General features: G+C 39.4%; 2 protein-coding genes across 2 annotated transcripts in view; both read left to right on the forward strand.

The window, feature by feature from the left end:
- The first annotated feature begins 2028 nt into the window (after positions 1 to 2028).
- On the forward strand, positions 2029 to 23486 carry LOC120575207. The gene is made up of 4 exons (XM_039825887.1): positions 2029 to 2127; positions 3731 to 4247; positions 16331 to 16809; positions 22903 to 23486. Exons 2-4 carry the CDS (start codon positions 3748 to 3750, stop codon positions 23355 to 23357), a joined length of 1434 nt encoding a protein of 477 aa, XP_039681821.1. The 5' UTR covers positions 2029 to 2127; positions 3731 to 3747; the 3' UTR covers positions 23358 to 23486.
- Positions 23487 to 24670: 1184 nt separating this feature from the next.
- The window catches only part of LOC120574228 (xylosyltransferase 1-like), a 38115-nt gene continuing 35704 nt past the window's right edge, over positions 24671 to 27081 (forward strand). Inside the window, exon 1 of the mRNA XM_039824470.1 lies at positions 24671 to 24952. Coding sequence (XP_039680404.1) covers positions 24671 to 24952 — 282 coding nt within the window. The remainder of the gene's footprint in view (positions 24953 to 27081) is intronic.

Genomic DNA, 27081 nt, shown 5'->3' on the forward strand with positions numbered 1-27081 from the left:
TTATTATTATATGACTGAAGACAACAAACATCTATTAATGATTATATACAATAAAATATAAAACTCAAAATCCACCCAACTGACCTTGTTCCTTTATACTGATGAATATGTTTCAGGCAGCCACAGTGTCTACCTAACAAAAGCTCCCTTGTATATCTAGAGAGGATCTTCAAGGTCCTTCTAATATAATCAAACTACCGGCTAGTCTAAACCTCCTCATATGCTTGGCAGAGTGTGAAGGTTGCCTTGGCCTTAGACACATAATTCTTTGTTATAACTGATTCATTTTCTATCACAATGTAGATTAAGTGTTATGCTAAGTTGTTCATTGCAACCCACTGATTTACTTTAAAATATTAATAAAATACAGTTGCCAAAAAAAACAAAGTGAAACATTAACGTACCTAAAAAAAACACTATGTAATGACATCACTGTATGGCAATTCTGCACCATTATTGATGGGGCTGTAATTCAGAGAAATGATCATTTTGAAATAAACTATAAAACAAACAGCTCTTACAGGCCATTCACACACAGGAAATAGGTCAGTCTGAATGCAGCCGGTCTGCTTCGCCTGCACAGGAAACGGGTTAGAACAGTCGGGTGAGAGGGGGCGTTCCATAGCTCTTATATGAGCTTTTATTTGATTCTGATTGGACAGAGGATGTCCCTTGTTCTCTGATAACCTCACAGCTCCGATGCAATATCCTCATCAGCTTCCTGAGTTAATCATTGGATCAGCAGCTGGTTTCAGCTGCACCTTCTTGTACTCACTGTGCAGTTAACAACACACAACGTTTACAGTGAAATAATGAACTGCTGGAACATGTTGACCGGTGGCTTGTTGTTGAACAGTTAAGCTCTAAAATACAGGAGTGACCTGTTTTTTTTCCTCCTCTTCCTCCTTCTAGATCTGGTCCTTCCTTATCTTCATTACCTGGACCACCTTTTTTCAATCTGACAAGAATGTGATGTCTTGTCAACACTATTCTATCAAATGTGTTTACAAACAATTAGACATATTTCTTCTAATATTGTATACTGCTTGATGACAGGCTCAGGGGCCCAAGGAGTCAGGGGGCCCGAGGGGTCAAAGCTTCTGTTTAAAGTGACAATCAAATAATCACAAAGGGATGTAAATAAAAAAGACAAAAAAATGACCAGGTAGATGGATAAAATGACCACTAAGAGATACAAAAACACAAAGAGACATAAAACAAATACAAACAACTAGGCCACGAAACATGGCTGTGTCGTTTTTAGTTGTTTTGTGTCTCTTTCAGTCGGGGTGTCTTGCCCAGGAGCCTCCCCAGACTGACAAGAGCCACGAGGAAGAGCAGCAGCTATAATTAATGTTGTTGCGCTGTTTGTAGTTGTTTTGTGTCTCTTTCAGTCGCAGTGTCTTGCATGTCTCCGCCCAGGAGTTCATTGTCTCTTAACTATAATGTCCATTCCAGTGGGATACTGATTTTCATTCATACTCAAGTGCTTGAAATTATACATCTAAAATTCATATTTATTTGGAAAGCTGAAGGAGGCTCACGCAGCTTGCAAATTCTCATTTTTCTAAACCTCTACACTGGAGGTGGAGAGTGCAATGTGGGAAATACTCCAGGTTTGATACACCAGTTAAGCTGTTTTGTTTTTGTGGAAATGAAAAGCTCACTGAAAGCATGAGCACATATGGTAGGAATGTGGTTCTGAAGGGTGTTCCTTCAGGTGCCAAACTTGTTTTTATCTTTATAGTGATCTTTGATTAATTGTATCCATTGTTATGCAGCTCATCTGCCACTATACACTGCATCTGTGAAAAAATCATATTTTATTTTCTTTCTTGTGGTAAAAACCTGCATCTGTAACCTAATAGAGGAGATTTGGAAAGTCCCTTAATTCTCTCGCTCACATCTGCCTGAAATCACTGTGCTGTTGACTGGCAGGACACCACCGCTGTTTTGACCACACCCAGATAAATACATATTGTAAACGAAAGTCTTAAAATGATGCAAGAAGTGAAACGAAAGTGAAAGATGAATGCACATTTATGGAATTTCCTCCCAATGCCTGAAGGTGCTTATATAAAGCAGAGTGAATTCACAGCCTGCACTCTTGGAGGAACCTGAAGAGAGGTATGTGAACACACACTTTGTTGTTTCCCTAAAAAGTGCATTGTGACAGAAAATATTAATATGAGGAGATGCAGTGACTTAGTCTGATGCACGCCTGAACGAATGCTCCTTTTGAACTTTTGAAGGTGACGCTTCAGCAAGACAGTGGTTTTCTCAGAAGCTAAGCTATTAGTTAAAATGTGCCTTACACTATTATAAAATGGGAACGGCATTTTAATATGGTCAGGGTTGGAAAACTGTGAAGCAATCCATTTATTAGAACACTATAAATACTGAAAAAGCACAGCAGAATAAAGAGTAATCTTTATACTGACATGGGATAGTATTATAGTAAAAACATATATCTACAGATGATTAGTTTTTTTCCCCAGTTAAAGGTGTGTTTGGGGAGTTTTTCTAAGTCCAGAATCTACGGACAGAGGGTGCTGTACAGATTGTAACAACCCTTCAGGCAAATGTGTGATCTGTGATATTGGGCCTCCATAAATATATATATAACTTGACTGGGTAGTTTGATCATCGTCACCTAAATATCTTGACTTTTGGACTCAGTAAAATATCTTCTCTAAGAATAAGAAAAGTCTACAGTTAGGCTAATAATAATAATAATAATAATAGTAACGTATACTTTATTAATCCTGCAAGGGGAAATTACAATTGTGAGGCTGTGCTGAGACACAGCTGTGCTTTGAGCTAAATGTTAATATCAGTATGCGTACATGCCTACAATAAGAATGTTAATATACTGATGTTTAGCAGGAATACACCCTAATATTTATCATTATGGGACCCACCCTATACTATTGTAGTTTAGCATGTTAGCATGCTAACATTTTGATAATCAGCACTAAACACAAAGTACAGCCGAGGGTGATGGGAATGTCGTTAGTTTTGTTGGTATTTAGTACACATGGACACATTAAATTGATGATCTCATGATGGCGCTAGATGAAAACTCAGAGGGCCACCAAAGTTATTATAATTCATCCTGAAGGGAAAATAAGCCTAATGTTAATCAATGGCAGTTGGGGGGGCTTGTGACATGCAGCACATGGGAATTGAACCAGGGTCTCGCTGTTCAGAGCATTTGCGCCCATGTAGCCCGGACCCCCCTCTGGTCCCCCAACTTTAACTGTTCAGAATATTTTTGTACATTTTCACCCCACATTTAACCCTGAAATGTACGTTAACACTGAATGACTATTCTTGTGTTTATAGTTATACATGTGTTGTTAGTCTTTTTAAGAACCAAACCTCTGGTGCACAAGGCCAAATTAAGTTACTCCATATGAAAATGCAGGACTTCCTGGATCATATTTCGTTATTATCGTATGTCTGACCTGCATCAGAAGCAACACCACAGCCTGTTTTTCAGTTTAAACGCCACACAGAGCCTCTAGTGGCTGTAGACTCTTAGTTTTGGTCTTCACTTGATAGAGCTAGGCTAATGGTTTCCCTCTGTTTCTTCAGTCTTTGTGCTAAGCTAGGCTAAACACACCTAGAACTTCCATGTATTGTTTTATTCACAATTATGTTTTTTTTATTCACATGGAATCCTTCTGAAGCCTTTACACTAACTAACTAATAGTCTTCTTTCCTACAGTGAAACCTGACACCAACATGCAGTACCAGTGGGCTGAAGATGACTTTGACATGCCCGAGGGTGTGGGTCGCCTGGGCCTCTCCGAGCCAGTTAGTGGTGGAAAGTATGTCATGTACCATGGCACCACCAAGAAGACAGCTCAATTAATCCTGGCCAATGGTTTTAAACAGTCTGCAAACGGGATGCTCGGCCCTGGCGTCTACCTCAGCAGAGACCTGCAGAAAGCTAGCCGCTATCCCATTGATCACCCTGAGTCTGACAGGATCGTCATAAAGGTTACGGTCAACGTGGGGAAAGTGATCGCCATCAATTATCAAGGCCACCCACGTCAGAAAACCTGGCATGACAGCAGATACGGCCAGGTGTATGACACCGCCTGGGTACCACCCAAGTGTGGAATGGTGAAGAGCGGTTTGGAAGAGGATTGTGTCTGGGATCCCAATCGGATCAAGATTCTTAAAACAATCCAACCACGCCAAGTCCAGTCCTGCGGTGGACATGGTGCACGGGGCTACATGTGAGCTCTGCAAGCTGTTATCAATTCATTTTTTATGCTCAAATGTATTTTTATATATTTGGATAAAAAGTAAATGACATTTGCATTTTGTTACTGTGTCATTGTACCCTGGAAAATAAATGGTTGATGTTAAATCTGAGTTGTTGTCTGGTTATGTTGAAAACAGTGTGTGATAAGTATATTGTACTTCACCACATTAATCTGGCAGCTTTAGTTACTATTAACTTTACAAATTAAAATGTTGCACACAAAACACAGGTAGTTTATAAAAGACAATGTTTTATTATAAAGTAAACTACCCAACAATATATAGGCCTATGTGCAGCTGAAATGATTAGCTGATGAAACCCCTAAGTTGATTGACAGAACTGTCAACTTGATTGTTTTCAGTTTCTAAAATGTGAGACTTTTTCTGCATTGAGTACTTTTTATTACTTTAAGTACATTTTCTTGATGATACTTAATATGTTTACTTAAGCAACATTTTCAATGAAGGGCTTTTACTTGTAACCAATTATTTTTTACAGTGTGGTATCAGTACTTTTACTAGTAAAGTAAAGGATCTTCCATCACTGCATGTAAGTCTAGGTCTGACACTAAAGAATTCAAGAATTCCTTTAGTTTTTGGTAAAAATCAAAGTGGCATTTCATTTTATTAATTAAATCTGTTAATACTACAGACTAATCAATTTTCTTTTTGGTGTTCTATTAATTCAACAAGCAGTGTAAATCAGACTTTAGCAAATCAGGACATTATCCATAGTAGTAACGTTTTGATTTGAAGTAGCCTATACCACATTATATATGCAAGTAAATATCATACAGATTAATATAATGAACAATTAATGTGTACTACCTGTGATTTTATAGAATCTTCTTTTGAAGCCAGCATGGGCAAAAGTTCAGAGAATACTACAAACACCATACCATACCACAATACCTTGATACCATCATAGGTTACTTTTTTTGAAACTGCACTTATCAATTTATTTTTGTATTAACAACGGGTGAAATAATTTGTAATATGAGAAGTGACAAATTTTCACCAGGCTCTGTAGTTTGCTGCCCTCAGGTTGGAAAATATAAGTAATCCAGGTTTAAAGCTGTATTTATGGTTTTTGGCCACTTGGTGGCAGCAGAATGTGCTTTAAACACAACTAATAATCCCCTTATTAAGGATGTATGGCAAATGTGTTAACAATTAGCTGCTCATTAACAAATCGCTCATTTGGAGTCGTGTTTTTGTCCCCTTGAAGTCCAGTATTCATTCTGCAACTTCAACTTCAGTTTATTTACATCACATACAGAGTCTCATCACAGGTTAAAATATAACATCAGACACACAACTGTGAGACCTCACATGTACAAATACACACACCGAATCCCAAACATGCTGGTGAGAGTGTTAAAGTGCTCATATTATGCTTATTTCAGGTTCATTATTGTATTTTGAGGTTTTTCCAGAATAGGTTTTCATGGTTTAATTAAAAAAAAAAAAAAAAACTACCATATTTTTGTTGTACTGCACATTGCTGCAGATCCTCTTTTCACCCTGTGTGTTCAGGTCTCTGTTTTAGCTACAGAGTGAGGCATCGCACTTCTATCCCATCTTTGTGTGGAGTCGCACATGCGCAGTAGCTAGGTAGGGCTCACATCATCTAGCTGTTTGTTTCTACAACTTCAGTAGTACAAGGCAGGATTAGCTGGGAGACTTCTTCTAAACGAGGGCGCACTTCAACTAGGGCTGGGACGATTCGTCGACGTAGTCAACGTCATCGATTACGTAAATGCGTCAATACAAATAATTTGCGTCGACGCATCACTAAATAAAATAAATAAATCAAACTTGCGTGCAAATTAATTAATGTAATGCGGAACTAATGTAATGCAGAATTACTGTTAGATACGCGGGTTCTAGGGACACTTAATCTGTAGCCCCGCCTTAGCTCTGAAGCTAGCCGAGCTCTCCGCCTACATGCAGTTTTTTGTTAGGTCCCGTGTCATGCCCTCCCACCTGGTGTCGTCCCCGCCTCGAAAACTTCGGTCTTCGGGTCAGTTCCAGTAGTAGGCTACAGGTGAGAGAGTGGTGGATAAGATGAGGACTGTGTGTCGGCGTTGTTCAGCAGTTGTTGGGTATGTGAGTGGAAATACATGTAACATGCTAACGCATATCCGACGCCATCACCCAGATGTACCAATCACTGCAATGAGACAAAAAAAAAACTGTCCAACTTCTCCTCCCTACAGTGCTTAAACAGCCTTTAGATACAAATAATTAAAGTTAAATTAAAGGGAGAAGAGCTTGGATGTTAAACAAGAGTTTATTCATTATTTGACCTACTGTTAAAAAAAGCAAATACAGGTTAATCTCTCATACACTACTCTTTTTTTGCACTTGTTCTGTTTACTTTTAAGTTTTTATTTTTGTATTCCTCCTGAGAGGGACTTTATTTTGTTGTTGATTGATAGCCTACATCAGGGCCGGATTGGGACTCATTTTCAGCCCTGGATTTTCATGCCTTAGACCGGCCCACTTTACTTCACGAATGACTATATTAAAAAAATGTAATCAAAACCTTAGTATATAGGTCTGCAATAGCGCCCTGTCCTCTACATCCTTGTAATTCGGTGTATTTTGTAAAATATCACTATTTCCAAGTGTTGCCTCACAATGTAGATTTATTAGAAAAGTTAACATCTTAACAACAACCCAATGATGTTGAACAATATCAGAATCTGTTTCTGTGCAAATAAGTAATCACAGATTAAATAAAGAACAAGATACATTGTATTGCACTTTCTAATGACACCATAATCTATTTTTTCCTTTGAATAGGCCTAGTTAATACAACTTTCATAATGGGTCACAAGTAATATTTGGTCATAAAAAGTGATTATATTGTAGCTAATCTGATCATGTTTGCTTGTTCACACACACTGATACAACAGCTTACAGTAGATGTGCCATCCACACTGACAGCAGCTATCCCTAATCAGGCCCGGATTGGCTAATCGGGAGCACCGGGAGAATTCCCGGTGGGCCGGTCTGGTTGTTTGGTTGTGAGGGCCGGTGTTCAGGTATGGCACTGGGTTGAAATCATAGTTGAATATTATGGATGCTGTCCCTATGCTGCCTGCACTCGCAGCCCACTTTTTGTATTTACAGTATTTATTTTTTCTTGCAGCCCACTCGCAGAGTGCGGTTAATGATGACCAATTTATGTTCGGAGTCCTCCGACGGCAGCACCTTGCTAAAAAAAAAAAAAAAAAACGTCATCGTACACAATTCACAGGGGCTTCTTGGAGGATGCCACCGCGAGCAAAAAGAAGATGTTTTAAACGGGTAATATGTGATTATATTGTAGCTAATCTGATCATGTTTGCTTGTTCACACACACTGATACAACAGCTTACAGTAGATGTGCCATCCACACTGACAGCAGCTATCCCTAATGCACACTACTGGCTCTGCTTCTGACACTAAATCACATTTTATAAATTGTCATAATTCTCAGGACAAATCTCTCCTTTTTACAAAGCTTTCTGATCAAGTCATGTCAGTGTCATTATGGTAGTGCCGAATCGTCTGGCATCATTCATTATCCCAAGGCATTTTTCATATAGAGCAGGTCAACACCACACTCTTATTAATTCTTATAATACTCAGTCAATGATCAACCCTACCTGCCCAAACTGGAGTTCTGGGCTCATATAGCTGCTGCTTGGTAACCTTACTGGCTCTTCATTGTCACTGTTAGCAGCAAACTGGACTAGAAGGCCTACTAGCTGCTGCTGCGGAGCTACAAGAACAAGTTTGATTCATAAACATAAACGCTGGTTTGCAGGCACCTCTCCTAACTAACTTAGCTTAGCCGTCTCAACGTCTTCATTTGGCGTTTTGCTAAAAATAGAAAAAGTTCATCTGGCCGCGTCACTTTCTAGAGCTCTACTTTTAAAATTGACGCTTTTTCAGTGCCGTTTTGCGCTTTCTATTACCCGTTTAAAACATCTTCTTTTTGCTCGCGGTGGCATCCTCCAAGAAGCCCCTGTGAATTGTGTACGATGACGTTTTTTTTTTTTTTTTTAGCAAGGTGCTGCCGTCGGAGGACTCCGAACATAAATAGGTCATCATTAACCGCACTCTGCGAGTGGGCTGCAAGAAAAAATAAATACTGTAAATACAAAAAGTGGGCTGCGAGTGCAGGCAGCATAGGGACAGCATCCATAATATTCAACTATGATTTCAACCCAGTGCCATACCTGAACACCGGCCCTCACAACCAAACAACCAGACCGGCCCACCGGGAATTCTCCCGGTGCTCCCGATTAGCCAATCCGGGCCTGGCCTACATCTGGCTTCAGGTTGCACTACAAATTAATTTTACTTGAACAGTGCAGTGTTAAACAATTTGAATAAATAGAGATTTGAGCCTTATTGAAATTTGTTTTGTGTAAATTGTTAATAATTGAGCACTGGGAAAATAATCGCTAATTGAAAAATTAATCTTTAGATTATTCGAAAAATTTATCGTTAGATTAGTCAACTAATCGAAAAAATAATCGCTAGATTAATCGTTTAAAAAATAATCGTTTGGGACAGCCCTACTTCCAACTTTGCATGGTATACCTGCAGAACAGGGACATGTAAATAGTTCTTTTGTATATTATGGTGAACTAGTGTGTGTTGTAGCAGCGTTTTGCCATTGAGAACTGACGTAGAAAGCCATGCCGATTTTGAACAGCTCACCCGGAGACTGAAGACAGAAGACATTCAGAAACCCGTATCTCACTCAAAACAGCATGGCTGTTTTTTTCCAAGTTTGTATGCGTGTGGAAGCACCAGAGACACAAAATAACACCCCAAATCCCAGAAAAATAGATTTTTTCATAATATGGGCACTTTAATATGACAACAGGATTGAATTTAGGACATTTTAAAAAGTTCATGCAGCATCAGTGATCGAAATGAGGTAACTGCTGTAGTTATCGAAGTAGAAAACAGGCCTAGATTTAACAATCTCAGCCAATCTGAGTTTTCTGTTGCACGACTAAAACAACTTTTGAACATACACATGTTCCACCAAAACAGGTTCTTTGCAGCGGCTTAAAGAAATGCCAATAAACCAGAACACTTTTTTTCCCTCCCATCCCAGAATGCTGTTTGTGGACTAGCCAGACCCTCCTCTGCGCTGTGGAGGAAGGTCTGGCAAAGCAAGACTGGCAGTGTATTAATCTTTTGGTGCTCTAGTGAGTATTTGTGGCAGCAGAATGGTGTATGTGGGATTGAGTCCAAAAAAGTACTCTGTGTGTGTGTGTGTGTGTGTGTGTGTGTGTGTGTGTGTGTGTGTGTGTGTGTGTGTGTGTGTGTGTGTGTGTGTGTGTGTGTGTGTGTGTGTGTGTGTGTGTGTGTGTGTGTGGGGAGTGTGTGAATGAAGGAACATGTCAGCCAGGGCAGTGTGGCTCATTGATGTGTTTTTGTGGCACAGAGATAAAAGAGCTGAGAATCACCTTATCTGTTAAATAAAGCGCTTTAAAGTTTACTTTTGTTTTTAAATCAGTTGTTGAAGATATGAAGTGCCAACTTTTCTAATTTATTACATACTGCATACTTTTCTATTTTCATTATTTCACTCCAATTTCATTCTGAATATACTTCATATTCTCCTCTCATGCCTGTTTACTGTCAGTTTTTATTTAGGCTACTGTATACTATTGTAATTCTTTTACATAATTAGTTAGTTTTCAGACACTTTCTAATATATGTTCTAGAATAAAAAATGTGTGTTGCATCATGTTTAACGCCCTCCATGTATTACTGTTTACTGCAGAAACAATGAAGTCCCCTTAAAAACACACAATCATGATGCTGTGTGTAGTTTTGTGTAGTCTAAATGAAGTGTTGTCACAACGTGCCTTTGACCGATGTAAAGGATTTTAAAAACGTTTTGTTATCTTCTCATTTATGGCATTTATTCATCAGATAATGATGGTAAGACTTTAATGCAACACTAGAGAACTTTTCCTGCTTCGGTTCCCCCTGCAGGTTGGAAGTGGAATTGTCCCATTATGTCTCATTCAAACTACAGATCTGCTAGCCTGGTCCTACCAGACTCTCGTACATCGTACATTTCATTTGTACAGAGAGTCTGGCCACACTCTCCATTGACAAGTGTTAACTTCCTTGAAGGCGGGTACTCTGTTGAAGTTTAAAATTATGGATCTGCCCAGAGCCACTCAGGCTCTGCCATAACCAATCGCTAACGTTTGGTCGAGGAGGGAGGGGGGAGAGGGGAGACAACAACAACTGTCGGCTTAGCATCGCGTTAGCCAACTCCTTCACCCCTAATGGAGCGAACTGTAAAATCAAACTTTTCCCTAACCCCGTGGGGAGGAGGGTCACAACATCATGGCCACCAATAAAACTCAGCAGAGATTGTTTTTGCTCAGGCTTTAACTTCTGGATATTCGGCAGCGTTGAAACAACGGACCGCATCTTTCTCCGCCGCCATTACGGAACTTATTAGCGCACGACCACAACGTCATCGTTCTCAACCAATCCCTCTGTTTGCTGATTGGACCACCAAAAAGAGTACTGAAGGAAAATGAAAATTGAGCAGAAGTACTTAGGAGGGCGGAGCCAGGCTACAGATCCGCTACCTGATCTGGCAAACTTGCATAGTGCGGTTATAGCCGGTAGAGAGCCGCAAAGCGAAGGCAGATGTGCCGTTCACCCTGTTACGAGTTGATGAACCACTGAAACGATTTTGGAAACATTATTTTAAGTTACAAAAAGTTCTCTAGCGTTGCTTTAAAAGTCCTCTTGTAATATGGAGATTATGTGATGTGTTCACCCAAAGATGAGCTGTGAGACTGACATTGTATCAACATCTAGCTGTTTTAATAAACCTTCACTGTATGACTTATTATTTGTGATTTATTCTAAAATTCACTTTCTGTTGAAGAAGTGAGGAGCTGAGTCACAGAAGAAACATTTAGAACATATAATAGTAGTGTAAAAACCTTCGGAAGCATGTTTTCTGTTTCAGTTTTGTTTTACTTTAAGCCCATTGCCAGGAGCAGAATGAGGAGTCAGGAAAGAGCTGCTTGTAATTAGACTGATAATGTTACCGGCCTAAACCTTTAGTGAGACAGAACGTCAGTATATATGGCTGGCAACAAAGAACAGGTTTTAGGTAAATTCATCTGTGGAGCAAAACAAATTTCAGGAATATTTCCTTGGATGGGAGAAAAAGTAGAGATGGCATGCAAGAAAAGTCCCTGGCCAGATGTTTCACAAAACAAAATTCACAAAGTCACAAAATGACTAGAGAATGTGCAAAACCACCATAAATGAGATGCATACCTACAAAAAAATAGGTGCAAAAATAATCAGAAATGTAAAATGACTACAAATAGATGCAAAACAACCCAAAATGAGCAAGAGGAGATGCAAAATGACTAAAAGTAGGCTCTTTGAGTTTGGATGTCTTTTCCCTGACATATAAGAGCTGTATACATGTCTGGGTCCATTGTTTCACAATCTGTCCATGACAGTACCAATACAACATTAAACAGTAATAAGTAAGCAAAAGAAAATTAACTAACTCATATTAACAACCTGTAAGACAAAGATGACACAGACACCAAATAACAAAGTTAACAACAGCACTTGAAGGGAGCAGTAATCAAAGAATAGAGAAACAGCTGATGACTCATGATGTGATACATTTGACTTTTTTGGTAGAATCAAGAAAGAAACAAAGGTTTATGTGTCATCAGTTAATGCAGCTGGGCTCACACTGTGTGTGATCAACTGCTCTGTTTTAACACTTACGTTTCCACTGTGATCATGTTAATATGTTCATGCATCCCTGAAGTAAAGTTGTGTGTGTGTGTGTGTGTGTGTGTCTCTCTCTCTCTCTTTCTCTTTTCTTTAATCATTGACTTTAGGTGAGATCTCACGCTGAAGAAACTAAACTAGAGCGTGACTTTGTTTAGAGCAAAACAACTTGTAGCTGAAGTGAAATGATGAGTTCATTTGATGCTCATTCTTTGTTTGATGCAGGGTGAGTCACAGCTGATGAACAGCCATGTTTAATATTAAACTCTGAGCAGGAGGAAAGTATGTCATCCACGCAGTGAAGTGTGTTAATAATGAATACTCACACAAACTTTGAAAATAAAATGGAATCTTGTATGAGTCACAAAAAGGGAACCCTTTTAGACTCGATTTAAAATGTAACTGACTCACACGACTTGAGCAAAGATTGAGGCTGCAGGTGATGCCTCCTTCAAACAAACTACACGTAGTTTGTATGACGTGTCTGACGTGTTCCAAATGTCCACACCTGCAGGTGCGGCGAAATGTGAAGCACTTTGGGCTGAATGCTTGCATGAAAGGTGCTTTATAAATAAAGCTGAGTTGAGTTGAGTTGAGTTGAGTTGAGTTGAATGCATTTGACCAAGGCAAAAGGAGACTTATTCAGATATCTCCAGAGAATACTACAGTAAAGTATGAAACAAGTGGAATTTATTCACTGGGGGTGGCAGTAGCTCAGTCTGTAGGGAGTTAAGTTGGGAACCGGAGGGTCGTTGGTGCCAGTACACTTCCTGGGCACTCCCAAGGTGCTCTTGTGCAAGGCACTGAAACCCCAACTGCTCGGGGCGCTTGTCCATCGACAGATGCAGCCCCCTCACTCCGACTTCTCTCCATTTGTGCATGTATAGGTCCTGAGCGTGTGTGTGTATTTCAGGCCTGTGTGTTCTAACAACAGAGTGATAACATTGTAATTTCCCTTGCAGAATTAATAGATTATTATTATTCTTATTATTATTATTATTATTATATGACTGAAGACAACAAACATCTATTAATGATTATATACAATAAAATATAAAACTCAAAATCCACCCAACTGACCTTGTTCCTTTATACTGATGAATATGTTTCAGGCAGCCACAGTGTCTACCTAACAAAAGCTCCCTTGTATATCTAGAGAGGATCTTCAAGGTCCTTCTAATATAATCAAACTACCGGCTAGTCTAAACCTCCTCATATGCTTGGCAGAGTGTGAAGGTTGCCTTGGCCTTAGACACATCATTTTTTGTTATAAATGATTCATTTTCTATCACAATGTAGATTGGGTTTTTTGTTTTTTTATTTTTAGCACCCCACTTTTTTACTTTAAAATATTAATAAAATACAGTTGCCAAAAAAAACAAAGAGAAACATTAACGTACCTAAAAAAACCACTATGTAATGACATCACTGTATGGCAATTCTGCACCATTATTGATCGGGCTGTAATTCAGAGAAATGATCATTTTGAAATAAACTATAAAACAAACAGCTCTTACAGGCCATTCACACACAGGAAATAGGTCAGTCTGAATGCAGCCTGTCTGCTTCGCCTGCACAGGAAACGGGTTAGAACAGTCGGGTGAGAGGGGGCGTTCCATAGCTCTTATATGAGCTTTTTTTTGATTCTGATTGGACAGAGGATGTCCCTTGTTCTCTGATAACCTCACAGCTCCGATGCAATATCCTCATCAGCTTCCTGAGTTAATCATTGGATCAGCAGCTGGTTTCAGCTGCACCTTCTTGTACTCACTGTGCAGTTAACAACACACAACGTTTACAGTGAAATAATGAACTGCTGGAACATGTTGACCGGTGGCTTGTTGTTGAACAGTTAAGCTCTGATATACAGGAGTGACCTGTTTTTTTTCCTCCTCTTCCTCCTTCTAGATCTGGTCCTTCCTTATCTTCATTACCTGGACCACCTTTTTTCAATCTGAATGTGATGTCTTGTCAACACTATTCTATCAAATGTGTTTACAAACAATTAGACATATTTCTTCTAATATTGTATACTGCTTGATGACAGACAGCAAAATGCACAGGCTCAGGGGCCCAAGGAGTCAGGGGACCCGAGGGGTCAAAGCTTCTGTTTAAAGTGACAATCAGATAATCACAAAGGGATGTAAATAAAAAAGACAAAAAAATGACCAGGTAGATGGATAAAATGACCACTAAGAGATACAAAAACACAAAGAAACATGAAACAAATACAAACAACTAGGCCACGAAACATGGCTGTGTCGTTTTTAGTTGTTTTGTGTCTCTTTCAGTCGGGGTGTCTTGCCCAGGAGCCTCCCCAGACTGACAAGAGCCACGAGGAAGAGCAGCAGCTATAATAAATGTTGTTGCGCTGTTTGTAGTTGTTTTGTGTCTCTTTCAGTCGCAGTGTCTTGCATGTCTCCGCCCAGGAGTTCATTGTCTCTTAACTATAATGTCCATTCCAGTGGGATACTGATTTTCATTCATACTCAAGTGCTTGAAATGATACATCTAAAATTCATGTTTATTTGGAAAGCTGAAGGAGGCTCACGCAGCTTTTTCTAAACCTCTACACTGGAGGTGGAGAGTGCAATGTGGGAAATACTCCAGGTTTGATACACCAGTTAAGCTGTTTTGTTTTTGTGGAAATGAAAAGCTCACTGAAAGCATGAGCACATATGGTAGGAATGTGGTTCTGAAGGGTGTTCCTTCAGGTGCCAAACTTGTTTTTATCTTTATAGTGATCTTTGATTAATTGTATCCATTGTTATGCAGCTCATCTGCCACTGTACACTGCATCTGTGAAAAAATCATATTTTATTTTCTTTCTTGCGGTAAAAACCTGCATCTGTGACCTATAGAGGAGATCTGGAAAGTCCCTTAATTCTCTCGCTCACATCTGCCTGAAATCACTGTGCTGTTGACTGGCAGGACACCACCGCTGTGTTGACCACACCCAGATAAATACATGATGACAGATGATTAGTTTTTTTCCCCAGTTAAAGGTGTGTTTGGGGAGTTTTTCTAAGTCCAGAATCTACGGACAGAGGGTGCTGTAGAGATTGTAACAACCCTTCAGGCAAATGTGTGATCTGTGATATTGGGCCTCCATAAATATATATATAACTTGACTGGGTAGTTTGATCATCGTCACCTAACTATCTTAACTTTTGGACTCAGTAAAATATCTTCTATAAGAATAAGAAAAGTCTACAGTTAGGCTAATAATAATAATAATAATAATAATAATAATAATAATAACGTATACTTTATTAATCCTGCAAGGGGAAATTACAATTGTGAGGCTGTACTGAGACACAGTGTGTGTGCTGTGCTTTGAGCTAAATGTTAATATCAGTATGCGTACATGCCTACAATAAGAATGTTAATATACTGATGTTTAGCAGGAATACACCCTAATATTTATCATTATGGGACCCACCCTATACTATTGTAGTTTAGCATGTTAGCATGCTAACATTTTGATAATCAGCACTAAACACAAAGTACAGCCGAGGGTGATGGGAATGTCGTTAGTTTTGTTGGTATTTAGTACACATGGACACATTAAATTGATGATCTCATGATGGCGCTAGATGAAAACTCAGAGGGCCACCAAAGTTATCATAATTCATCCTGAAGGGAAAATAAGCCTAATGTTAATCAATGGCAGTTGGGGGGGCTTGTGACATGCAGCACATGGGAATTGAACCAGGGTCTCACTGCTCAGAGCATTTGCGCCCATGTAGCCCGGACCCCCCTCTGATCCCCCTACTTTAACTGTTCAGAATATTTTTGTACATTTTCACCCCACATTTAACCCTGAAATGTACGTTAACACTGAATGACTATTCTTGTGTTTATAGTTATACATGTGTTGTTAGTCTTTTTAAGAACCAAACCTCTGGTGCACAAGGCCAAATTAAGTTACTCCATGTGAAAATGCAGGACTTCCTGGATCATATTTCGTTATTATCGTATGTCTGACCTGCATCAGAAGCAACACCACAGCCTGTTTTTCAGTTTAAACGCCACACAGAGCCTCTAGTGGGTGTAGACTCTTAGTTTTGGTCTTCACTTGATAGAGCTAGGCTAACAGTTTCCCTCTGCTTCTTCAGTCTTTATGCTAAGCTAGGCTAACCACACCTAGAACTTCCATGTATTTTTTTATTCACAATGATGTTTATTTTATTCACATGGAATCCTTCTGAAGCCTTTACACTTACAGTCTTCTTTCCTACAGTGAACCTGACACCAACATGCAGTACCAGTGGGCTGAAGATGACTTTGACGTGCCCGGGGGTGTGGTTTGCCTGGGCCTCTCCGAGCCAGTTAGTGGTAGAAAGTATGTCATGTACCATGGCACCACCAAGAAGGCAGCTCAATTAATCTGTGCCAATGGTTTTAAACAGTCTGCAAACGGGATGCTCGGCCCTGGCGTCTACCTCAGCAGAGACCTGCAGAAAGCTAGCCGCTATCCCATTGATCACCCTGAGTCTGACAGGATCGTCATAAAGGTTACAGTCAATGTGGGGAAAGTGATCGCCATCAATCATCAAGACCACCCATATCGGAAGACCTGGCATCACTACGGCTATGACACCGCCTGGGTACCACCCAACTGTGGAATGGTGAAGAGCGGTTTGGAAGAGGATTGTGTCTGGGATCCCAATCGGATCCAGATTCTTAAAACAATCCAACCACGCCCAGTCTCAACCTGGGGTGGATATGGTGCACGGTGCTACATGTGAGCTCTGCAAGCTGTTATCAATTCATTTTTTATGCTCAAATGTATTTTTATATATTTGGATAAAAAGTAAATGACATTTGCATTTTGTTACTGTGTCATTGTACCCTGGAAAATAAATGGTTGATGTTAAATCTGAGTTGATGTCTGGTTATGTTGAAAACAGAGTGTGATAAGTATATTGTACTTCACCACATTAATCTGGCAGCTTTAGTTACTATTAACTTTACAAATTAAAATGTTGCACACAAAACACAGGTAGTTTATAAAAGACAATGTTTTATTATAAAGTAAACTACCCAACAATATATAGGCCTAAGTGCAGCTAAAATGATTAGCTGATGAAACCCCTAAGTTGATAGAACTGTTTTGATTGTTTTCAGTTTCTAAAATGTGAGTACTTTTTATTACTTTAAGTACGTTTTCTTGATGATACTTATGTTTACTTAAGCAACATTTTCAATGAAGGGCTTTTACTTGTAACCAATTATTTTTTACAGCGTGGTATCAGTACTTTTACTAGTAAAGGATCTTCCATCACTGCATGTAGGTCTAGGTCTGACACTAAAGGAGACGTAGAAATTTTTAGAAGTTTTTGGTAAAAATCAAAGTGGCATTTAATTTTATTAATTAAATCTGTTAATACTATAGACTAATCAATTTTCTTTTTGGTGTTCTATTAATTCAACAAGCAGTGTAAATCAGACTTTAGCAAATCAGGACATTATCCATAGTAGTAACCTTTTGATTTGAAGTAGCCTATACCACATTATATATGCAAGTAAATATCATACAGATTAATATAGTGAACAATTAAAGATGCAGTAGGTAAGTCTTATAAAACTAACTTTCTGTCATATTTGCTGAAACTGACCCTATGTTCCAGTAGAACTACATGAATTATGTAAAAAAAACCAAAAAAAAAACAGCTCCTCTGGCACCTCCTACAGCCTGTAGTGCCATTGGCAAAATTCCACCGCTCCCGGTTGATTTTCTCCAATCAGGGCCACAGGGATGGTCTATCTGCCTGTCAATCAGCGTTCTCCCCTCCCCGCGCACGAGCTGCAGAAAGGTTTCCCCAAACTCCGGTGAATAATGGAGTGGCTTTTCAGAGGTGGCATGAGCTGCAGGATTTTAAAGATCTGAAGTACGATGCAGATGTAGCTACATTTCTTCTCGACAGGTAACATAATTACCATGAATGATTTATCTTTCACTTGGTTATTAGTAGTCAAAAGTCCACAAAGCTACACTGGTGAGGATGATTGTAACATTTGCACAGTGGTCGGTCTGATATGATGCTGAAATGGCTAATGCTAGCCTGGTAGTTAGCATCGTTTTACTGTTGGTGAGTAAAGTTAACGTTGTGTTAGTGTTTAGTTATTGAACATGTTGTCTGACATGCTGGCAGTTCTGTCAAACTCTGTTGTGTGGGCGGGGCTTAGGAGACGGTTTGGGCTGCAGCAGAAAGGGGGGAGGGACTGAGAAGTTGTCGATGTTCAAATTTGTTGGCAAAGTCCTGGATCTCCACAATCTTACCTACTGCAGCTTTAATGTGTACTACCTGTGATTTTATAGAATCTTCTTTTGAAGCCAGCATGGGCAAAAGTCCAGAGAATACTACAAACATATTCAGTAGTATATGTAACCAGTAAGCTAATGAAAATGTATAGGTCTACCAGATGATAGAAAAAAAAGCATGTCATGTACCATGGCACCACCAGGCAGAATGCTGAAACCATCATGAAATAGGATTTTCGGCAGTGTGAGGGCGGGAATCATCAAACCAATCCCAGTCCTACATGTAAGCTCTACGCAGTGTGTGTGTGTGTGTGTGTGTGTGTGTGTGTGTGTGTGTGTGTGTGTGTGTGTGTGTGTGTGTGTGTGTGTGTGTGTGTTGTACTTTTAACTTTTACTTGCTAACTTGTAACTTTTTTATTTTTAGATATTTAGGTTATATATTCGTTCGTCTATATCCTTGACGTTCCACTTCTGGGACTGCTCTGGTGCCGCAGGAAAAAGTAACATCTATAATTTTTTATGACAGTTAATATAGTGCATCAGAAAGCATTATTTGTTTATGAGCATAATCATATGGGCATAGTCATTGTAGTGTATCTAATAATGCTATACAGTAGGTGCTATACAATTGTGTAAACTGAGGTGTGTATCACATGTTATGTCCAGGTGGCGCAGTGGCTCCATAGTTAACACTGCTGCCTTGTTTTTTTATCCATTAAACAGCCCAAATAGATTACATTTACTGTAATGTCGGACAAATAAATTTTACATTCAATAAGCTGTAAACATCAAATGGTTGGCATCATTGCAGCTCTAAAACACATGCAAGGTTAATACAGACCTGTATGTACATAGATATGTTCTCATTACATGACTAATGATACCCCTACAATACACACACGGATTTGTACAGACCCAGAGTGTGGAAGAAAGGATGTAAGTGAGAACGCAGCAATGTAGGAGGCTAGGAATAAATAAACAAATGCATGAATAATTAAAGAGAACAGATCCATCAACTGGTTGGCTCCTCTCTTTCTTTCCTTCAACAGGATCTAATTAATAATGGCACTTGTGGCCAACACTATCTGGCCTAATATAAGGGTTTAATTTAGTTTAGTGTATTACTTTATTAGACTGGGACAGTGCATGTTAATAACTTTTCTGAAAGAAATCCAGAGTGAGCCAGAAAGGGTGATTTTCATGCCATCAGGCAGGCAATAAAAAAAGCATAAAGTCATTGAAGATACAATCAACGATAAAAGCAGTGAAAAATATGCAGACACAAACAGAACCTGCACTAGAAAGACGGCTCCTCCATACAGAATCAACAATAGCATGGCAACAATCAACGGATAGCATGACAGTGTGGATATTATGTACAGAGACTGTAAAAAGCAGGAGCAGCTCTTACACTAAGCATAATTATGACAAACAGAAAAACCACATAACACCTCACAATAATAATAACAACCAACTCATGATAGCAAATATAGTTGATAGATTAGGTAACTACAGGAAGTTCATCTGATATCAATGGAAACCACAAAGCTAAAACCCTGTTTCTGCAATAATGAAAGAATTATAGTAAATGGGAATTTTTAAAGAATATCCAACTTTTTTGCCACTATCACCAGTGAAAATAATGAATTGCAGTGAGTTAACAAACCTTTAGTCTATATCCACGATGTTCCACTTCAGAAAGAAAGAGGACAGACTACACAACGCAGAGGGAGACAAAGAGACAAAAGCTGAGAGGAGAAAGAGATCCAAGACGTGTGGAAGTAAAGTAAGAAAGAGTAAAGAGAGAGAGAGAGAGAGAGAGAGAGAGAGAGAGAGAGAGAAAAAAAAAAAGAAAGAGAGAGAAAAAAAAAGATACAGAGAGACAGAGAGACAGAGAGACAGAGAGACAGAGAGAGAGAGATCAAGGTCAAAGAGTGAAAAGGGGAAGAAATCATGTCTATCTTTAGATGTTCATTCAATTAGATTTCTGGCACTTCTCTGTAATATGCATGAAATCAGACTAATCTGTAAAGCGAGAAGTGGTGAAGCAGAGCGAGATTCATAAAACTGTTGGAGCGTAGTGTGTGTGTGTGTGTGTGTGTGGTGTTTGTGTGTGTGTGTGTGTGTGTGTGTGTGTGTGTGTGTGTGCATGTTACAATTACCACTTTAAAATTCTTAGAATTACGTTGAGATAGTGATGTTTTGATTAATTGTCTCCACCGTCATGTAGCTATCTGCCACTGTACATGAGCATCTGGGCAATATCATACTTTTTCTACCATCTTGCAGCAGTGAAAACACGCATCTGTGATCTAATAAACACTTGGAAGGTCAAATAATTCCCTCGCTCACATCTGCAAAAAAGGCCCTAAAATCACTGATCACTGTGCTGCTGCTGGCCACTGCTGTGTTGACCACGCCCAAACAAAAGTCATAACATGGTGCAAAATGAGAAACGAAACTGAAAGATACTGGAAGGTATTTATAAAAAGTGGAGTGAACTCACAGCCGGCACTCTTGGAGGAACCTGGAGAGAGGTACGTGAACACACACGTGAACACACACTTAGTTTTTTCCCTAAAAAGTGCATTTTTCCAGTAAATATCTTCAATACTGTGTGTACGAGAATATGTAGTAAGTCTGATGAAAAGTGTGCTCTTAAACCTTCGGTGAAATATGATGTTGTGTCCGACTCATCTGTGAGCTTCCTGACTAATTAAAACAGATCTTTCCTGGTGTTTTCAGGCCTCAACAAATGCTTCTTTTTAAACTGTGTTTAAAACCCAGTGTAAAGCTGCAGCAAAAATGTTGTAAATAATGGGAAACCACATTTTAATAAGGTCAGAGTGTAGAAATGGAAATCAATTAATTTAACAGAACACTATAAATATGCACAGCAGAATGAAGAGTAATTATTATACTAGCACGGGATAAAAAAAACACTCTTAGGTAGTTACAAACTGTTCTTTTCCCCCCAGTTAAGTGTGTTTGTGGGAGGGTGTCTTGTTGTATACTGTACAGTTTGTAAATCCTCTGGAGGCAATTTGTGATATAAGGCTGTATAAATCAAATTGACTATTCTCAATGGTTTAAAGTTTCCACTTCAGCTGAGTATCATGACTTTTGGCCCCAATAATAATAAATGAAAAGCATCACCTGCATTTTTGTCAATTCAATTGAAATTGCTTGTCAGAAAAAACAATAATATAAAAAAAAGCATTTTTGTCTTAGAATAAGAGGAGTCTACAGGTAAGCTAGCAGCTCTGTGAAGCTGTACTGAGACAAGCTGTGCTTTGAGCTAAATGTTAAGTATGCATACATGCTCACAATGATAATATTAATATACTGGTGTTTAGCAGGTAGGATATAAGCTGTAATGTTTACCATTAGGGACCTGCTATGATGGTGAAACTAGGTTAGTCAACACAAATCTGATATCAGAGAAGATCTTGGTACAATAGTCTATGAACACAGTCATACCAAAAACTTAAAGTCTCTTAAACTCATTTCACTCAGCTTTATATGATACATCTTGTATAATCACGGACTATTTACAATCCATGTTTATCATGGGAGTAGGCACATTCTCAAGGTCTTCATCTTATCTTTATCTCCAGACACCCAGAGCTTCCTCACATAAAGCATGCAAAGTGTGAAGGACCTTGAGGCCTCTCAAAATACCAAACCAAATGATTTGTGCATCAAACATTCCTTTATGTCATTAGTTTTGCGGGTATTTACATTACAATGTTGACCTGATGATAGCGCTAGATAAAAAGTCAGAGTATCACCAAAATTATTGCAATTAATCCTGAGAGGAACACGAATGTGTTTATCAAATGTAATGGTAACTAATGGTGGTCAGTCATTTTTTCATGGTGAGTGGTAAATAAATTGCAATTAACACTGAATGAGTATTTTTGTGTATTGTTAGTCTTGATAGTCATTCTGAAGATGATCCATCCAATAGTTGTTGAGGCCTTTTATACTAATAAAAGATGGTCACTCATGGTGGCTTTAAACTAAGATGGTGAACACAATGAAAGTTATACATGTTACATTTTGTACATAGCATTGTTATTGTGAGCATGTCAGCATGCTGAAGTTAGCCTTCAGCTCAAAGCGGTGCTGAAAAATGCAGCATCCTCGTTCATTTGAATGGTGCCAGTCTGGCAACACAATGGTGCTGCCATCACAGAGTCTGTGGTTAAAAAACCGGCTAAAAGTCCGGCTAAAAAGTTGAACCTGGCTCAACTTTTGTCTTGTTTCACTTTTGATAGAGCAAGGCTAACAGGTTTTCTCTGCTTCTTCAGTCTTTAAGCCAAGCTAGGCTAAACACAACCAGAACCTAAATCTTTATTGTTGAATCATATCTGAATATTCTGGTTTCATTCCTGTGTTATTTTTTATTTACAATGATGTTTAGTTTCTTCACATGGAATCCTTCTGAAGTCTTTACACTAATAATCATCTTTTCTACAGTGAACCTGGCAGCAACATGCAGTACCAGTGGGTTGAAGATGACTTTGATCTGCCCTATGGGGCAGTTCCACTGGGCCTCGCTGCACCAGTTAATAATGAATGGTATGTCATGTACCATGGCACCACCAGCCATAATGCTCAATTAATCCTGACCACTGGTTTCAAGCAGTCTGAGAAGGGGATGCTCGGCCCTGGCGTTTACCTCAGCAGAGACCTGCAGAAAGCCAGCGCCTATCCTAAACGTCACCCTATATCTGACAAGGTTGTCATTAAGGTTATGGTCAATGTGGGGAAAGTGATCACCATCAATTATCAAGGCCACCCATATCAGAAGACTTGGCATCACTACGGCTATGACACCGCCTGGGTACCACCCATGTGTGGAATGGTGCAGAGCGGTTTGGAAGAGGATTGTGTCTGGGATCCCAATCGAATCCAGATCCTTAAAACCATCAACCCACACCTAGTGCAATGCCCATTTCAACCTTATGGTGGAGATGGTGCATTTGGCTACATGTGAGCTCTATGAGACGTTATCAAGTTATTTTGTATGCTCAAATTTATTTTTATATATTTGGGCATATTACATTTGTATGTGGTTACTGTGTCATTGTACCCTGGAAAATAAATGGTTGATTTTAAATCTGAATTGCTGTCTGGTTATGTAGAGAGCAGATTGTGATGAGTATATTTTAGTTTTAAGATGTTTGCCTCAGAAACGTCTGCTGCCACTCTACAATGAAGGTGAATGAAATGTTGGTGGTGGCAAAAAGGCAAAACAAAAGGACACAGTTCACACAGAGGGAGACTAAGAGACAAAAGCTGGAGGACAAAGATCCAGATACAAGATGTCTGGAAGAAGATGGAAAGAATAAAGAGACAAAGAAAGAAAGAGGGCAAAGTGTAAAAAGGGGAAGACATTGTGCCTATTTTTAGATGTTCATTCAATTAGATTTCTGGCACTTCTCTGCAATATGCATGAAATTAGACTAATCTGGTGGAAAGTGTATTAGAAGGCGAGCACTGATGGAGCAAAGCGAGATTCATAAAACTGCTGGAGCGTACTGTGTGTGTGTGTGTGTGTGTGTGTGTGTGTGTGTGTGTGTGTCTGTGTGTGTGTGTGCAATGGAGTCTTTGTTTATGCATAGGCCTACATAATGTGTATAGATGAGAAACAAAGGTGTTTTCACTGGAAAAATACATATGGGCAATGGTGTGTGAAGTAACCAAATTTACTCAAGTAGGCCTGCTGTACAAGTTAAGGTACTTGCACTTAGTATTTACTCCACCACATTTCATATTGTAGTTTTTACTTGATAGCCTACCTTTGGTTGCTATAGTTACTTTTGATTAATAATATAACATATAATCAACAAATAGCCTACATGATTATTTTTAATCATGTAGGCTATTTGTTATATAATTTGTTTTTATTATAATATATTTATAATAATATTATTATTATTTGTATGTTGTTTATGGGAGGTAAAACATGCTGCCCAGAGCCGCAGAAATGCTGGCTCCGGTCCTGGCAGTGACTCCTTTACTGGTTCACAAACTGCAGCGACGTCATTTTCTACAAATGACAAAATAAATGCTTTCCCTAAACTGTTGACTGTTAATGTCCACATGAGGGCCTATGTCCTCTCTGCAGCCTCCAAACCTCTCTCCTCATTTCAAGCCTTTGCCAAATTCCCTCCTCCTTCTTCCTCCTCCTCCTCTTCTGCCTGCCAGTAGCCCCTCTCAGGCCGCGTATGGGAGCATTCACACCCCTCTGTCGGCGTTTAGCGGATGGAGCTCTCAGCTTGAGCCGGAGGGAGGAGGAGGAGAAAGATGAACGGTAACCCGTGTGCCCGCAGGCTGGCCCGGCGCTCCAAATCCGCCCTGCTGATCGCCGCTCTTGCCGTCCTGCTGGTCCAGACTCTCATCGTGTGGAACTTCAGCAGCCTGGACTCTGCCAACGGGGACGGAGGCGCCAGGAACCGGGAGAAGAGAGAGGACCGATCCGGGGGGCTCAACAAAGCCGACAGGGAGCAACCGCGAAGGGGGCTGCAGAAGAAGGGCGACCCGCCGCCCTCGCTCGGAAAGGCGGCCGTTCGGCACAAGCTGCAGGCGGTAGGTTTAAATTATATCTGCTTCAGCGTTCACGGTGTACCGGGTTGCGTGAGTTTAATTAGTTTTTTTTTTACACCTGTGTTTCCTCTACGACTGGAAAATGAGCGTTGGTCCCCGAGGGAAACCGCATGGTAGCTACAGAGAAGATGCTACTGAGTGGCTGCAGCTGCTCGCCTGTTGTTTTGGCAATTGCATCAAAACATTTTGGCCGTTTTCGTCCCTTGTATGGAGACGTGTCTTAAGACCAAACTTAATGTCAGAATCTGCTAAATTTGAGGCATCGTGTAATGACCAATATTCCAAGTTAAACGGAACTCTCTTGCCTTTTCGTGTCATTGTAGCCACTGTTCAGTTGACTGTAAACATATTCAGTGTACAAGCAGCATTTAAACCTTTTTAGAACGTATCAATTAGTTTGTTTCACCCAGTTTTTCTTAATCCTCCGTAGTGCTAACAGTCAGCATGAGCAGAAGTAAATATAGATATTAGCTGTAAGTAAGTGCCTTTTATTGTCAGTATACATGCCGAATGTAAGATTAACGCAGATATTGTCCTAAACTATCTTCATTTTTGTTCTACATTATATGTCCCTTTGTAGAAAATCAAGAACCTATATAATTGTATGTTTTGTTAATAGAGTTTGGTTGGACATTTCTCAACAACAGAGCGTCTCGCCTGTAGACCGTCATTGTCGTTAATTTTAATGTAAAAGATCATAATATTTATTATGAATCCCTTGATTCTAAACCTTAACAGCGCTTTCATATTAAGAAAACTGCAGCTTTGAATGAGTAACTGTGGGGGATAAAACTGTTAATTGAGAGTCTGTTGTTATGTCTGTGATTTAGGGGTTTAATTAAAAGCCTTCTTTTAGTGATATTAAGGGACCCTGCAGACACCTTAGGAAACTGGGAAACTATTAAGCCATTTTAATGGAAATTGCTCCCCCCTGAAGAAAATTGTAGTTTATTTACTGGGGGAAAAATCATCATGTTGTTTTCCAAGTCAAAGTTAAAACTCTTCTTTCTTCTGTGTTTTTTCATTTCTACACAAACCTTTCTCTCTATCTTGTCACTTCCATTTACTTTATTTGATTTACAACTTTAGCTCAGTTTGCATCCTCTACATCACCTTTCAAGCTTTTCCCAGTGTTTGTATATATTTGTGGCTTACATTTATATAATGTCTAATCACCATATGTGTCTTTATCACACATATATGATGTGAGGGAGATTCCACAGTGTTTTTTATGTTTAGATATGAATGTTAAGTGCGTGTGTTGCTTTACTTGGTGGGATCCAGGTGTTCTCATGTTGTCAAGACATGAACTCTGTGTGTGTGTGTGTGTGTGTGTGTGTGTGTGTGTGTGTGTGTGTGTGTGTGTGTGTGTGTGTGTGTGTGTGTGTGTGTGTGTGTGTGTGAGTGTGAGAAACGTGAGCTGTATTACATGCATCCACTTTTACGTCCTTTCATTACAGTTAACCGGATGCCCTGTGATCTTGTGTGTGTGTGCCAGAGATATGTCCTGACAGTTATTGGCTTTTAAAACAGTAGAGATACATGCCAGCACTTTATAGCACCAGAGTTTGGGAGGTGAAGAGCAATGGAGGGAGAGAAAAGAGGATAAAATGAAACGGAAGGTTGATGTGAGAGCTAAATGAGTTATTGGACAGATCTGAAGACATGTCGAGCAGGGAAATGCCTACAGTGTGTTTATTAGTCAGTGAGAGTGTTGGATTAATACCAGTTCTGAATATTGATGCTAAATCAAAACTACATACTGTAGCCAATATTTTGCTCCAGTATTCATCTATTGATCGGTCTGCGTACAGTAAAGGCAATAGGTCAGTGTCGCCTTATTTGACAGAAATCTACATGCATTTGCCTGTTATTTCTGACCATTTGATTAACAGCAACAAAATGTTGATTATGCAAGTAGTATCCCCAATCAACAAAACTGCTTAAAAAAGTAATATCAATATTTAAATACCACCGTTAAGATCCCCGGGAGAGTCTGATGCAGCCAGACTCTGAACGGTAAAACTGAGATTAGCGCTCCTATTCAAGTTTATGCTCTGCTTTTCAGCTGTTTGGTAAATTGTTAAACACAGTCGAAGAGGATTTTTTTT

The sequence above is a fragment of the Perca fluviatilis genome, chromosome 15 (genome assembly GCF_010015445.1).
Source record: "Perca fluviatilis chromosome 15, GENO_Pfluv_1.0, whole genome shotgun sequence".
In the NCBI taxonomy this organism is placed as follows: domain Eukaryota; kingdom Metazoa; phylum Chordata; class Actinopteri; order Perciformes; family Percidae; genus Perca; species Perca fluviatilis.